Source organism: Furipterus horrens, unplaced genomic scaffold (genome assembly GCF_987537825.1).
Source record: "Furipterus horrens unplaced genomic scaffold, mFurHor1.1.pri manual_scaffold_11, whole genome shotgun sequence".
Classification (NCBI taxonomy): domain Eukaryota; kingdom Metazoa; phylum Chordata; class Mammalia; order Chiroptera; family Furipteridae; genus Furipterus; species Furipterus horrens.
This window is the reverse complement of record NW_028327181.1, coordinates 75,443,154-75,459,173: the sequence shown is the minus strand read 5'-3', so window position 1 is coordinate 75,459,173 and position 16,020 is coordinate 75,443,154. Positions and strand designations below refer to the sequence as shown.

The 16,020-nt window shown below is 41.8% G+C and overlaps 1 protein-coding gene across 3 annotated transcripts in view; it reads left to right on the top strand.

Annotated features, from left to right (window-relative positions):
* Positions 1-8,354: 8,354 nt before the first annotated feature.
* The window catches only part of KAT7 (lysine acetyltransferase 7), a 29,211-nt gene continuing 21,545 nt past the window's right edge, over positions 8,355-16,020 (top strand). For 2 of the 3 annotated variants that reach the window (XM_090291717.1, XM_090291718.1), the window contains exons 1-4: positions 8,355-8,434; positions 11,100-11,247; positions 13,628-13,804; positions 15,570-15,809. In XM_090291717.1, coding sequence (XP_090147843.1) covers positions 8,420-8,434; positions 11,100-11,247; positions 13,628-13,804; positions 15,570-15,809 — 580 coding nt within the window. In that variant the 5' untranslated portion in view covers positions 8,355-8,419. Of the gene's footprint in view, positions 8,435-11,060; positions 11,248-13,627; positions 13,805-15,569; positions 15,810-16,020 lie in introns of those variants that run through there. The other variant, XM_090291716.1, reaches the window with a different exon arrangement.

Here is a 16,020-nt window from a genome sequence, read left to right as displayed (position 1 = left end):
CCCTTTTCTGGTGAAAACTGGAGTAGAATAGGCCCAAAGGACCACAGGGCATGTGCCCAAGAGTCTGGAGGGCACTGGAGGAGATAACAATGTGAGTTAGGGTGAGACCAATGCTTTATATAGTTTAGAATTTGGGCCCTGCTGGTGGAAATAAGATGCATTTTGTGAGAGTGCATGGTAATTGCCCTTCATAAGGATGTTCTCAAAAAGGTCAAGCTAAGGGCCTTGAATAGCCCTAATGCCCCTGAAACAGCCTATTGTATAGCTATTGTTTATACATGTAAAGGAACCCTTCTTGACCCTATTCATTCTTTTTTTTTTTTTTTTTTTTTTTGCCTCTGGTATTTCCCAAGTGAATAATTACGAACGATTTATTCCCAGAACTAGTGGACCTCCTTTAAGCTTCACCAACAAAATAGTTCTGCATTTCTTGAGCTTCTACTATGTGCCAGGTGCTGGAGGTATAGGGATGAATGACACATGGTCTCTTCTCAGGGTCGTCCACAGTCTACTTTTCAGAAGATTTTCCTTCATGCTGACCTTTTGGGATTTACTTAGCATATCGTCATTGATCCCCGTATATTTTCATGTGAATGGATCATATCCTCAGCCTCCATCTTTGCACAATCTTTAAGTTTTGTCTCATCTGGTAACCTCCACTTTTCACCTGACCGATTTAGCTGACTTTCTCTGGACTCTGATATGCCTGCCTTGGGAGCTCAGTAACCAGAATTGAGCACTATATCTCATGTTCAGATGCTACCCAAATGTGTGCACAAGAATAAGCCTGTGTTTTCTAACCTCATTTATTCATTTGCCATTCTTCTGTACATCCAACGCTGACTGAGTGCCTACTAAGCACCATGCACCCACTGTGCTAGGTAATGAAGATAAATGACACTGTCCTCATGAAACCTGCAGTCTGGGTGGTGGTGGTGGGGGCGGTGTTGAGGAAACAGAAGGTAAAGAATTCAAATATATAATTACAAACTGAGAAAAGTATTATGAAGAAAAGTACAGGGTGCTATAAAAGTGTAGAAATGGGGGGCTTTATCTAGTCTGGGAGCTTCAGGAAAGACTTTCCGAGGCAATGACATTTGACCCGAGATCTGAAGGATTAGCAGAAATAGGGAAAAAGAATATGGGGCAAGAACATTCCAGGCAGAGTAAAGAGTATGTGCAAGGATACTGACATGGAAGGACCCGGTGCACTCCTAAGGAATTGCAGGAAGACCAGTCAGGCTGCAGCACAGAGAATAAGGTTGTACGGGGTGGGCTGGAGAGTTAAGCAGAGGAAACATCCTGCAGGACACTGCAGGCCCAGTGTGGAGTTCAGTCTTTATCCCACACAAGCACATGGAATGAAAGTCTTTACCGAAGAGCCGACAATGGCTCTCTTTCCCATATTACTAATGCTGCTTATACGTCTCTTGAAGGAGAACAGGAACAATGTTCTGAACTGCTGGAAACTTCCCCAGTGTCCTTGCATGGTGTGGCTATGTCTGGCGGGCACTGGGGAGCCCCCAAACTGATGAGCCAGCCCCAGTCTGGCAGCCCTGAGATGAGGGATGGCTTCTGCCAGTGTGGACAGAGGGGTTAGGGTGGAGGGTGGGTGGGGTACTTTGCCTAAGGTATCAGCTGCACAGTGACATTTGGAACAGCCCCAAGACTATGGCTCTTGTTCCTAGATAACTCTATCATGTGCACCCCCATTTAAATGGTCTGCTCACCCTGCTGCCCTTCCTATAACAGCTGTGCACCCCACCCAACCTGGGTGGGGTCTTGGCCTGCTGATTTCAGGCCTCTGTGCTGTCTGGAACAGTATATATTTACATATCCTTGATAGTTTTCCAGAGGTATTAGTGGAAGCCATGGGAGAAGAGGGTCATGATGGCTGGACTCAGCCTTTCTGAAGCCCTCTCTTTGCTTCTTAGTTCTCTTTGGAGACTGTGGCTTGGCGTAGTGACATCTACTGGCAAGGCCAGGCAGGTAAGAAAATGACCAGATGCCTACTCATCCTCAAATAATTTCCAGACTAGTGAGAAAATCATTCTTACTCCCTGAGATTGGATTGAGGTTAGTAACCTGAGTTGGTTAGAGCGAGACTAAGAAGTCCAAGGCTGTGGATTTGGACCATGTATGTGCTGGTTTGCCTTAAACAGAGAAATGTTTTTCCCAGTTATAGCTTGCATCCTTCACCTTGGCCAGCTGATTCACATCAGTGTACAGTTAGTTACAAGAGAGACTGGATAAGCATTGTAAATGACTCAGAGGGCCCTGTCCCTAGCGCCCATTCTTGGGAAAGAATCTCCCAACAAAGAAAATGACCCACAGTTTATAAATGGTAGAATGCACGGTCATTTTTCATCCTCCTAAAGCCGGCTGGTTTGGGAAATTTTTTTTTTCTGGGACTCAGTTCTTCCCAGGGGGAAAATAAAATGTCTACAGAACCATATTCAAAGTTTCTATAGTGGCCAAAAGTGATACAGCTTTTAAAGTGGCCCCTTAACTCTTGCTGAGGTCAGACAAAATCTGCCTCCTCATTGTATCATCCATGTCATCTAAACATTTTGTTCATAATCTCATTATATTTTCAACAGGATGCCTACTTGACAAAGAGTTTGCCACTATAGGTAACTGGGAAGCCAGAGTGAAAGTGAGGAGAAAATACTAGAGAAATAATCATGAAGAAAATGTTCTGCCTTCTTAATAACATGGACTCTGTAACTGAATGTGGCTCAGATAAAGCACCCATCTATCGCTCTTTCTATCTCTCACTCGAACTGAAAAGAAAATCATCAAGACACCAGCAGAGAAATGAGTAATGAATAGGATTTCACAGAAGAGGAAACAAAACTAGTACGTAAATACACAGATTGAAATATATCCTAACTAGAAACAAAATCAAAAGCACATTAGAGATAGTTTTCACTTCTACTAAAATTGCAAGATTTTATTAAGTGGTAACACTCAGTTCTAGGAAGAATGTCTTAAAATTGGCACCCTTACGCAATGGTGGTGACACTTTTCAACGTGGGCAAGTCTTTGGGGGGGGGAAGTAATATATAAGAGGAAGGAAAAAAAAGCAAGAGAGAGAGAGAGAGCGAGAGCGAGAGAGAGAGAGAGCTATTGATGTATGTAAATACTCACTGCAGCATCATCTGACATAAAAGACCCTCAATAATCCCTCATAGGGGAATGAGAGCCCATTATGCCAGTACCACAAGGTAATGTCATAGTGATTACAATTACAATTATGAAGACTATTAGAGAAACATGGAAGTGCTGAGAATGTGTAAAAATATGAAATTTCATGTAAATAATGAATGTATCCATACAAAAAGATGAACATGTAATAATACATATGAATGTAGAGAAAAACTGGAAGGCAGTATGTAAAAAATAAAAATAGTTTTGTGACAACAGTGAGATTAAAAATGTCTTTTCTCAAAATTTTTAGTATTATCATATTGGGTTAATAATATTTGAAAAGGTTGAGGGAGTTGGAGCAGGTGAAAGCCATACTCCTGCAGTCTCCTCTTTTCACTCTTTGTCCTAAACTGTCAGTTCTTAGGAAGGGAAGGACCATGTCTATCAGCTCTCAGCCCAGTGCCTAGCACTGACTTATCAGATGCTCAATAAATATTTGTTGAATGAATAAATGAAAATGCCTGAAGTCTAAAGTCTCAACCTATGATGACTGGGTACATTCCTTCCTGAGGAATAAAGAGGAATTAAGTTTTGCTGGAATTAAAAAATGAAGGCCCATCCCTAATGGTAATTCCCTGGTCTTCTTGATAAGTGAATTTGGGAATGAAAAACCCAGGGAGAAGCAGTCTGTTAAAACAAACCCAATTACTACCCAGGAACATATGTTGCCCTGAGGCCTCTGCTGCCATAACAACATCATGTAACTATAACTACAACCCTGAAGGGCTTTGGCCCTGTCAAGTATGGAAAAAGAGGTCTTCATCATAGCACAGCTCTGTGCTCCGATTGGCCCTAGGGAGCTTGGATCAGACACGGGAGGTAGATAAGTGGAAGAAGGTTGTGGGGAGAAGAAGGGCATGAGGAGGAGAACTGCTATTGAGCCAGGAACAGAGTGATTTTCTTAAAAGCAATTCTCAAAATGTGGTTATTTGACTGTTTAGTTTTTTTGGTGGTTATTTATAACCCCAGCTGCAGAGGCGGGGAGCTGTGCCTGAGCCTGCTGGGATCTGTCCAACACCTCCCCCAGGGTGGGGCTGGGAGTGGGTGGTGGGGAAGGGTGATACAAGAACCAAATTAACAAGTGTCCAAGAAGGTAAGAGAAGTTCCAGGTCATCTTCAGCAGGAGTGAAAAAGGAAGGACCATTAGTGGCTGTGCTGACTCTATTTTTAAGGCAGCTCTAAAGAGAAAATATTTCAATATGAATTATGGTGGCATCAGCAACCTTTGAGATTCTCCCAAAGGTATAAAGACTAGGCCAATACTTGGACTCAGGAGTTATGAGATTGGCCCGGCTATATTAGCATTGTCTTAAAAAGGTCAGTCACCAATTTACAGGACAGTTATCTGCACACAGAGGAAACTGCTGTTCCTAACCCCTTCTAGGCACATCACTGGTAAAAATAAATAAATAAATAAAAAGAGGCTTGGAGGAGAGAGGATGGCTGGTTCTGTGCAAGTCTTTTCTAACTGAGCCAACACCTGGCAGTGGCCACCCCATTTACTGAGGCCTTTTAGATGCCAGGCAGCAAAGGAGAAGCTGGAGACGGTGTGGCCAGCCAGGCAAGGCTCCCAACCTCCAGGAGCTTTCAAGCCTTTGAAGCAAACAATGAACAACTACACTTTGTATTTGAAATCTGGTACCTATCATTTTACTGGCAAGGGAGCATTTTAAAGGAAACTGAGGGATTTTTTGGGGGGGGGGTCACAAAAGTAGCTGAGAAGACAAGATAGAGTTAAAAGAAAGGAAGTGAACAAGGACATACCCAGAAGATTGCCCTCACTCCCCCTGCTCTGTTTCGTTCTTCCTCGATTCTGGGTAAGGTTACTACTGCGGTGTTGTTACTGGTCTCTCTGCCACTCTGTTCAGTTCACCTCATAGCTTCCAGAGAGATATTTAAAGCGCAAATCTGAGCACGGGACTCTCCTGCTTGAAGTCCTTCAGAGATCTCCCATCACCCCCAGTCCAGGTACTTAGCAGGGTGTTCAAGGACCTGCGTGAACTGGTTCCCAAAACCATTCCTACCTCTTCTTTAGGCAAACACTCCATCATGCCACCATGCCACTAGTCACCGCATATACAGTGCTGCTCCATGCCTCTGCACTTTTGCACATGCTGTTCCCTTTGCATGAAAATCTCCATTCTTGTCCATTGGCAAGATTATTTGTCCTATGAAATTCCACTCTTACTTCACCTTTTATAAATCCTTTCCTAAACCCTCCAGACAAAGCACTCTACTTCCTCCTCTGTACCACTTCTGAACTTTGCCTACCCTTCTGTTTTCCCATTAATACTCTATAGTATTTTGGAACAATTAGCTTACTGGCTTGGGGAAACAGTTTTGTCCATATTGGTGTGACTCAATGCCTGGTATATAGTGCCTGGGTAATCATTCTGTGTCTCTTGAGCTTAAGTGAGGTTGAACAGACAAGAACAAACAACCACTGAGACCATGTCAAGATATAGCTACAAACATTAAGATGTTTCAGACATGACTAAGATAACTGGAATTAGAAATGTCAATAACAACAACCATTTACTGAGCACTTACTCCGACATGGAACTGTGCTAAGTGCTTTACAACAATCATCTCCTTTAACCCTTAAAACAATTCTGTGAGGTGGCTATGAGTGTCTCTATTTCACAGATGAGAAAATTCAGGAACAGATAAGGCAACGCAGGTAGAAAAGTGGCAGAGCTAAAATTCAAACCCAGATATGACATCAAAGCCCTGTACTGGACACCAGTAGAGCTGATGAATAATATAAATGAAGTTATATGTTCCTATTATTTTGGGGGGAAGGAGAGAGAGGAACAGAATAGCTACCAAATTGTAGCTTTTCCTCTTCCATAAGGAAAAGTATAAATATAGCAGTAGATGCAAAATAACATATCACTATGCCCTACTACCTCAGAAATACTAAATCAGGAAAGACTTCCTGAAGAAAGTAAATTTTAAAGAAGATTGGGAGATGTATAAAAACAGAAGAATTACCTATGTGAAATCTGGTGGATGACGATGGTCATGAGGGCAACTAGTCAAGGGCTTTGAAACCAACATCAGTTCCTGCTTCCAGAGCTAATTGTGTCATGATGAAAATGACACTCAAAGTAAACATCATGTTTAGTTAAAAAAAAAAAAAAAAGAAACTTTCAGGATTCCCCTTTGCCCATTTTAAATATACTTAGATGTTCTCCTTTCATCTTAAATACACATTTTCCTTTGGATTATACTTCTCTCCTACTGGTGTTAGTTTTTTTTCATCCTTCCACCATAGTGTACACTTTCCAAGGACAAGAAACATGTCCGAATCAAACAGTAAACTCTTTCAGTGTTAATGCAGTGTTTGAAAATTCAATGAAGAGATATATGTTGAACTTTTGTAATGCTGGTATTTGTATGATGAATGGTTAAGTCATGATGAGATCTTATTTTAAAATACCAATTTCACCATCTTTGAGTGCTATACACTTAGGGACTATAAAACAGTACACATTCTGATTGACTAGCAAGCATTTACTGTGGGTAGAGCATGGTCTGGGCACTGCGACAGATGGAATGAAAGAGCTATATTCTTAACATAAGAGCTCCTGACCACTAGTCGGGGAGCCAGACATCCAAGAGTGACCTCAAAAACACACCAGTAAGTGCAAAATAACAGTAACAGTGTGAAATTAAATGCTTAAGTGCTAGGGGTATACTGGAAGAAGAAACTTGAGCCCTTTCCAAATAAGTGTTTATGTGCAATTCAACCGAAGTAGGTTGTTCAAAGGTATTTATACTAAACACTAAAAGCTAAATATTTAATATCAAATACTAAAAACTGCCAGTGTTAATGCCAGCCCAGGATATCCCCAAGGAGAGTGCTAGCTAAAGGCATGAACTTGAACTCTTCAGTCCTTTGTTGAGCACATCAATCTGCTGTTTGCCTTCCATTACTTTGTTCTTTAGCTCTGCACCTGGGAGGAATATGCACTTTAGCTGGCCTCTGGTGAAACTGGGGTCCATAATCCTAAATGACCGAGCTTGCCTGGATTCCGCCCAGTCGTTTTTGTCCAAGCTTTGGTTCTCTCAAGGCTTTTCCTCCAGCGAGTTTAAATCCTCAACGTCTACTTCCCAGCCTTTTCTTGGGGCTCTTCTTCTAGCCTTACATCTTTAACCAACTTCTTTAATGACCCTCTCAAAACAAGCCCTATTATTATTTAAACATCCATGTCTTTTTAAGCTCCGGCTTCACTATATTCCTTCCTCTTCTTCCTTCCCCCAACTCCTGGCTCAAGCATCTGATTTACAGGGATCACCTGGGCTAAAAGGGGTTCATTACTTCTCCGATTCTGATACGGTACCCCATTTCCCCGCCTCCCATTCCCACTGGCAGGCAACCCAGGCCTCTCAAACCCATACAGAATGGAGAAAGAAGGCGCGTTAAATTGGGAATTCTTTAAAGCTCCAGCTTCCGGAGAACAGTTCTGCCTTCCGCGACGTGAACGACTAACTTACTTGCTGTTCGCTAAGAGCAAGGACAATGTCTCCCTTACAAAAAAGACTTCCTGACTATGGACGCTACGCTTTCGTTCCTTTTCCAAGCCACCATTTCCACCACTTTGAGACACAGGGTGGCTCTGAAAATAGTTTTTTGTGCAAAGTATCCCTTCTTAACTGAGTTTGTACAACAGACGGAAACATCCTTTAGGCAACTAGACAACGAAGGGGTTAAACAGCAACAACCTGATGAATTCTGGGGGTTTTCTCGCTCGACTTCGAAACTAAAACGACCGGGAAGGGAACTATTGCCCAAGGCAAAGATGAGAACTGTTAACTTCAACTGTCAGTTTCTGCCCCAAACAAGAATGGCTACCCACACCCACAAAGGGTGCCATTCCCCTAACTAAAAATGGCTGGCCCCATTTGTACTCTGTGCCCAATTCCAAAATGGCACTCACTAGCCTCACCAGGAGCGAACCTCCCAGCACCCCATCTGAACTGCAACGTCAGGTGACGCGAGCCCCGGCCGGAAGTGAAGGAAAAAGCGCCTCAGCCCGCGGCGCTTGCGCATAACGTTGTAGACGCTGTGAAGCAAGAGGCACTTGGGATCGTCCGCAGGATTGGGACTGCTACAGAGGTCGCCACGGAGCCCGCCGAAGCCACCGTTCCTCTTGCTGCAGCCGCCGCTGCCCGAATTGGAACTGTCGGGCCGCAGCCGCCGGCAATGCCGCGAAGGAAGGTGAGAGGAACGGGACCGGAGGGATGGCGGGTGTCTTAAGGACGGTCGATTGAACAACGTGACGCAGTTGGTTACGCTTCACAGCCCCTGAGTTCGAACTTCCCGCTCCCCCAAACCTAGCTCGGCAACCCTCTCTTTAAATCCATAACCAACAGAAAAATGTGGGCCCGACCCTGGCGTCGGCCTGTGCCTGCAATTATTCCCGCCCTCTGCTTGCCTGGCTCGGAGGCGTTCTTTTTGTTAATTGGTCGCTGAAACATCTAAGAGCGTATTGATTGGCTGATGTCACCGCCAATCATTTGGGCCCAACGGTTTTCTCCCCGCATGCGGGGGAGGTGTCTGGTCCTGGCCCTGCAGCTCTCGGACTGGTTGTAAAGAACGATCCCTTCTCTCTTGATTGGCTGAGCTTGGCAGTCTGTCCCTTTGTGGGTGGGGGTGCTGTGCTGTTTAGCGGGGCCACGATTGGGTGGTACGAATCCCCGCCCTTCTGGCTGGTGATGCTGATAGGTGGAGAGGCGGGGTTTTGGAGCATCCTTAATTTCCGGGCGGGGGGCACAACAAAGCAGGGGACTGGGTAGTAGGGAACCAGCGCCCACTCCCAAGGGATCACACTGTGGCTTGTTGCATCGAAGCCGTAATTTTTCCTTATTTGCTTAGTGCGGTTCATAAAGTAAAAACCTTGGTAGAATTACATAGTACTTAACGAGACCACCTTGGGACACTCCATCCTTTTTACAGCTGAACAGAGGCCTACAGGAGAGCCCCAAGTCGCTCAGTTAGGCAGTGGCAGAGAGCCAGCACTACATAGCAAAAGTAATTTAACAAATTTGTATTGATTGCTTGCAGTGTGCTGGTTGCTGGGGATTCAAAATTAATTAGACATAACCCCTGGCTTAAAGAAATCACAATCCGATTGATGTTGGGGGGAGCAGAAATATAAGTAACTGTAGAAGGGTCTAGTAAATGCTCTACATAAGAGTATATATACAGAGTGTTATGGGAGGGAAGTGAGGGAGCAGGTAAATTTGCTCCGGAGTAAGATGGGGAGTAGATTGGTGAAAGCCAGAGAGAAGAGGTCAAGCCAGGTAGGGATGGTCAGAGATGATCGGGGATTCAAATATGCGTGTAACTGGACTAGGTGACCTTTAATTCCCACCCCTACCCCTCTTCATCCTATGGATTTACTGTAACGATACCCTCTGTTTATTTCTGGGCAGATTATCCTTGAATTATTTCGAAAGTCGGGTGATATTCTTGCTCATTTCTGCAGAAATCTTTCTGTTCACAGAGGCTTTCAAATAAAATATTTACACTTTTTAACATCTTCTAAAAAGACCTATGTTGCTAGGTGTTTGTTAAGGCTCACCAAATACAGAAATAGTATTAGTGCCCTGGAATAGGTCCACAGTCTCCCCAAATACAAAGAGCTCTTGAAAATGTAAGTTTTTTTGGTAACTTCTTTGGTGGCAAAGCCCGTTCTAGACTGTCCTGAGGCTATAGTTTTTGTGTGTCTTCTTTAGTGTGACTATATATTTTGCTACAGAAATATCAATGTGTTTGATTATAGGGTATTACTTGCAGGATATATGGACAGTATTCCCTTTGTAAAAAAACTATGAAATTATGAATTCTAAACACAACTGGCCCTAAGGGTTTTGTTTTAAGATTTTATTTTTTTTTCAGACGGTGGAGAAGGGAGGGAGAAAGAGGGATGTGTGTGAGAAACATGGATCAGTTGCCTCTGGCACCCCGTGCCCCAACTGGGGACCTGGCCCACAACCTAGGCATGTGCCCTCAGTGGGAATCGAACCAGTGGCCTCTTGGTTCACAGGCTGGTATTCAACCACCAGCCATGATCCCTAAGGGTTTTGAATAAAGAATAGGGAACTTGTGTGAAACTTTGTATGTATTGTGGTTTTTATTATTATTATTTTATTTTTTTAAATTTTTAGCAAATGCTCTTCCCTTTCTGGTTTTGTAAAGTGTATATATAGTGTTAATGCTCAACTGATAAAAGTTATCTTTGTGACTAATCATGCCCTAGGTGGCTAATAACTGACAAATAATTATTAATTGAAAAGATGATCCAAACCCTCTGTTTATGAATACCTACAAGTCTTCTTGTGCAAATTACCTTTTTTTTTTAAGCCCTTTTGGCATTCATGTGGAGACGTTTTCAAAGGTAGATAACATAAGAAAGAATTTTACTCTTTTTCTGCTTAAGTTATTTTGGAATCAGAGTTATAACCATGATATTTTGAATTAGTGTATGGCTTTTTAAAATGTGATAGCTGTTCATAGAGACTTTGAACAAAAGCTACCCTGAAGTTAAATGAAGTCAAGTACTAACATTTTTTCAGTACCTTGAACTCTATAAGTACATGGTTATGTCAGTCAGATCATTTTTGAGTTGGATACTTTTATTTCCAGTTTGTCATAGTCTTAATACAGGAAGAATTAACTTCTTTCTTCACTTATTTAATAAAGCTACATTATTTGTAGGTTATTCATTTAAATGTTCTAAATAAAGGGTAATTAGCTATGGAATCCTTTCTTAGGTTTGAACTTTGTGTTTTCAGCATCATGGTTTGTTGTATTTCCAGTGTTAATACAAACCCACAGAGTACATGTTTCTGTGCTAATGTCTGGATCTATGGTGTTACAGAGGAATGCAGGCAGTAGTTCAGATGGAACCGAAGATTCCGATTTTTCTACAGATCTCGAGCACACAGACAGTTCAGAGAGTGATGGCACATCCCGGCGATCTGCCCGAGTCACCCGCTCCTCAGCCCGGCTGAGCCAAAGTTCCCAAGGTAAAAGTCTTCCATCTTCCTCCCCACACCTTGCAACCAACTGATTCCTCATCACATTGTTGTATTAATGTGGAAACTGGTCCCATGGCTTGATGTAGATGCCAGGATCTGGTAGAATGCGGAGTAAATGACAACACAAGTATCACGTCCTTAAAAATAGTTCTGTGGAGGATGCTGTCCAATTTTTGGACCCAAAAGAATTATGTCTGGTATAATGGATGTGTAACACATGCTTGTCTTGAGTCATTTAACTCAGGGGTCCCCAGCCTCTGGGCTCCAGACCGATAGTGGTCTGGGCCTGTTAGGAACTGGGCCACACAGCAGGAAGCGAGCTTGAATGTAATGCACTTGAATCATCCTGAAACCATACCGCCACTCTTGTCTGTGGAAAAATTGTCTTCCATGAAATGGGTCTCTGGTGCCAGAAAGGTTGGAGGCTGCTGATTTAACTTCTTTTAGATTACCGTTTTCCTATCAGTAAAATGGGAATATTATAATTTTACTTTCTGTTAGAATGGTGTAGATTTAGGGATTTAAAATAGTCTCTTGAACTTGTTATTGATGGGGCCCAATACTTCTAAAACCATGTTTAATTCTGTATATAATCAGATACACAATTAGTAGATCTAAATAGTTGACTCAATTATAAGTTGTAAATACCCAGAATTTTGCTTTGGTAGTAAGCAATGGAGAATTTCCATGTTAAAAGTTTCTCTAATGCAATTACTCATCTGGGCTTAGATTTAGAAGGTACCCCTGATCCCTTCTGGCTCTGCTCTGGAATTCTCTGAGAAGGAAAGAAGGTTGCAGTTAATACAGAAGGCGTTGATCAGTAGGTGATAATGAGGGGGAAAAACGTAATATACTTTGAGAACTTAAATAGTGTTGATTTGGTTACTGCTGTGTGAGCCTTAGAGAAAAACACCAGTCTCTTCATAACTGTTCCTAACTATTTTTGAATTTAACGTTTCAGTTGAATTATAGCTGTTGTCTCTTGATTTCTCAATTTTTAAGTTTTATTTTTAGCACAATGAGAATATTGATAAATGGCTACTTGTTAATTGAGGTGCTGTGCTGTGAACTGGAATGCTATGATAGAAAAATCAGTTTATGCCCTCAAGGACTGTTCAGCTTAGTGTGAGATACAGATAATGTAAACTGATCATTGTAATGCATTGTGGTAAGGACTCTTAAGAGGTATGCATGGATTACTATGGAAGCCAAGAAATGGGGCAGCCAGATGAGGACAGGACTCCCAGGTAGAAATTTTAAAGGCTCTAGTAGGAATTTACAAGTTGAAAGATGAGGAAGTGTTATTATAGGCAGAAGGAACAGTATATTCAAAGAAAAGCTCATCATGTTCTTAGAAGGTGTAATTGATCATGCCCTGGACACCTAAAAGTTTTAAGTATTCAAAACAGCTAGGAAATACATAAGCTCTGAGTCTCTTTCTAGTTATTATACTTCATGACCACAGAGTTACTCAACTCCTGGGGACACCATTCACAATGTAGTCTATGTTAGGCCACCTTCTCTAAAGCAAAATGTAGACTACATTGTAAATGTAGCCTCCTGGATGTGTACAGACTGATAACCCAACTGTGTGCTAACTTAACATAAAAGTTGAAGAATTTCCATTTTCTCCTTGTTTAAAATATGCTTCAATTTCAGCTTTGAATTTCTTTTATTCCTCTTTTAAGTGTCATCAGTTTGGAGATGTAGAAAGGCTGCTGGGTGCTTCAGAATAAGTTTTGTAGTCCAAAAGAATTTTAAAAGTTGTATTATTGCATAAGTCTTCATGAATCTATTATGGTTTTGCTTCGGGGTATCGGAGGGTAATCAGGAAGAAAAAAAGAGGTCCCTAAAGAAAGGAAATTTTGTATATTGCTATACCTTTAGTAATAGACTATTTGTTTCATGGTGGGTTAGAGTAAGGGAAGAAAAAGAGGATGCAGCTATTATAAAGCACTAGATCTATGAACCAGGCATCATGTTAAATCCTTTACATAAATTATCTCACTCATTCCTCACCATAAACATGAAAAATGTGCTGCTAGTATTTTCCCTTTTTTAAGGATAAGGAAACGGACTTGCAGAGATTAAGCTTGCCTGAGATGCCACCGCTGGTTGGTATGGTAGAGTGGAATGGAATCATGTTCAGCTTTGGTTCTAGAACCTAAACTATTAATTCTTCATGATACTTCCTCTCTATGACTGATCTAGGCTATATTGCTCATATTTTATTTACTAAAATAGATATTTTAAAGATTTATTGGATTTCATGAAATATGAAGAGGAGGGCCTACGTGCTCAAAAATCATATGGATGGGAAATACAAGTGTTCCTTCTTTTTTCTTTAATTATTTTATCATCTTTTCAGATTCCAGCCCTGTTCGAAATTTGCAGTCTTTTGGCACGGAGGAGCCTGTTTATTCTACCAGGAGAGTGACCCGTAGTCAGCAGCAGCCTACACCAGTGACTCCGAAAAAATACCCTCTTCGGCAGACTCGTTCGTCTGGCTCAGAAACTGAGCAAGTGATTGACTTTTCAGATAGAGGTGAGTGGGTAGGATATGATTTTGACCCATTACAGAGAGGGTGTGGTCAGTTTCTTCGTGAGGAAGGCTTGGGGCCACTGCAGGTAGGTGCCTAATATTGACAGAATTTCAGCTAGCTGCATGTTGTTTGCCTGATTGCTTTCTAATGTCCTGCTAAGGACAGTTTGGTACTGGAGTGTTCTTGAGATCCAGAGTAGCTGGATCTATTAAATTGGACCTGCAATAGGCAAAAGGGACTGGGTACCTCTTACCTACAGATGAAGAAGGCTTAGATCAGATTTATTTTTTATTTTTTATTAATTTTTTAATTTTATTTTTCAATTACAGTTGACATTGAATAATATTTTTATTAGTTTTAGGTGGTGTACAGCATAGTGGTTAGACCACTAATTTACAGTGATCTTCCTGATAATTCTAGTACCCACCGAGCATCACATAGAGTTATTAAAGTGTCATTGGCTATGTTGCCTACTGTTAACTATTCTGTGCTGTAACTACCAATTTGTACTTCTTAATCCTGTCACCTTTTCCCCCCAGCCCCAAACCCCCTCCCATCTGGTAACCCTCAGTTTGTTCTCTGTTTCTAGGAGTCTGTTTCTGTTTTGTTTGTTTGTTGTGTTATTTAGAATTCACATACAAGTGAAATCATATGGTCCATTCATGTTGATGGACCAGATTTTCTTACAGCCATGCTTATTAGTCCAGTTATTGCTGAATTTCTGAGAAGAGGTGTCTTTCAGTAATGGGGATGGTAAGCTATTGAGATTGTGATTCACCAGCCCAAATCGGAGGCCTTTGAGCAGAGGTTATAGACTGGTAAGCTTCTAGCCTACCAACATGGTTGGTTGGTTTGCTTGCACAGTATTTACCTTAAAAAAAATTTTTTTTTTTACCAATATTTGAAAATACAGAAATTTTATATGAAAACTTGGGTTACTGGATTCTTTTACAAAATGGAAAGCTCTGGTACCATTAGGTGGCCATTCATTCCAGTAATAATTGGTAGTTGTCCCTGGAAGTGAATAGTCATCTATTTGGCCTTGCTCAGCCCCTGTAGGCATTTGGTTTGCAACCCCTGATTTAGAGTCTAGAGTTATTAGATTACCAACAGCTTACTCAAGAGTCAAGTCCATGCACACTTTCACACCAGGTCTGTTTAGTGTCATCCAGAAAATAAACATTTTCATTTGTCTTCCATCATGTTTATCTCCTGGAAATAGAATGGTGTGGTAATGTTTTTAAAACTTTATTTCCATCTGTTGCCTTGGTTGGTGTGGCTCAGTGGATTGAGCACTGGCCTGTGAACTGAATGGTCTCTGGTTCGATTCCCAAATCAGGGCACGTGCCTGGGTTGCAGGCCCGGTCCCCAGCTGGGGGCATGCGAGAGGCAACCGATTGATGTGTCTCTTGTATATTGATATTTCTCTCCCTTTCTTTCTCCCTCTCTTCCCCTCTTTCTAAAAAAGTAAATAAATAAAATCTTAAAAAAAAAATTATTTCCATCCAGTTTTGATTGGCCATGATTGGGGACTTAGGGGAAACACAGATAGGTGGAAGTATTAGGTAAACCCCAAATTTAATTTTAGTCAGGATTTAAAGTTGTGCAAAAGGAACAGTGTTCTTTTATCTTCACTTTCCAGTTAGACTTTGTAGCAGTTAAATGGCTAAAAGTTACTGGTCAAATCGTAGAAGATCTGGGAAGCCCATAAACTCTTCTGAATAATAAAACACTACTCACAAGTTCTACTAATTGCTTTTACTTTAGAAACTAAAAATACAGCTGATCATGATGAGTCTCCGCCTCGAACCCCAACTGGAAACGCACCTTCTTCTGAGTCTGACATCGACATATCCAGCCCCAATGTGTCTCATGATGAGAGCATTGCCAAGGACATGTCCCTGAAGGACTCAGGCAGCGACCTCTCCCATCGCCCGAAGCGCCGTCGCTTCCACGAAAGCTATAATTTTAATATGAAGTGTCCTACACCAGGCTGTAACTCTCTGGGTAAGTGTGCCCCAACTTCGTGACACCTTGTCTTCTGTGGTTCTCTCCCTCTGGATTTAGGATCACCCCAAAATGCTTAATGTTCCGTTACGATCTTGCTTCTTAGGCTGTTCAGTGATCACATGCTCAGAGTAACAGTGAATTAATTGTCCACTTAAATAAAAGGATTTCTGCTTTGTGGCCTGTTGTCCACAATGAAAGATCTGGAAAT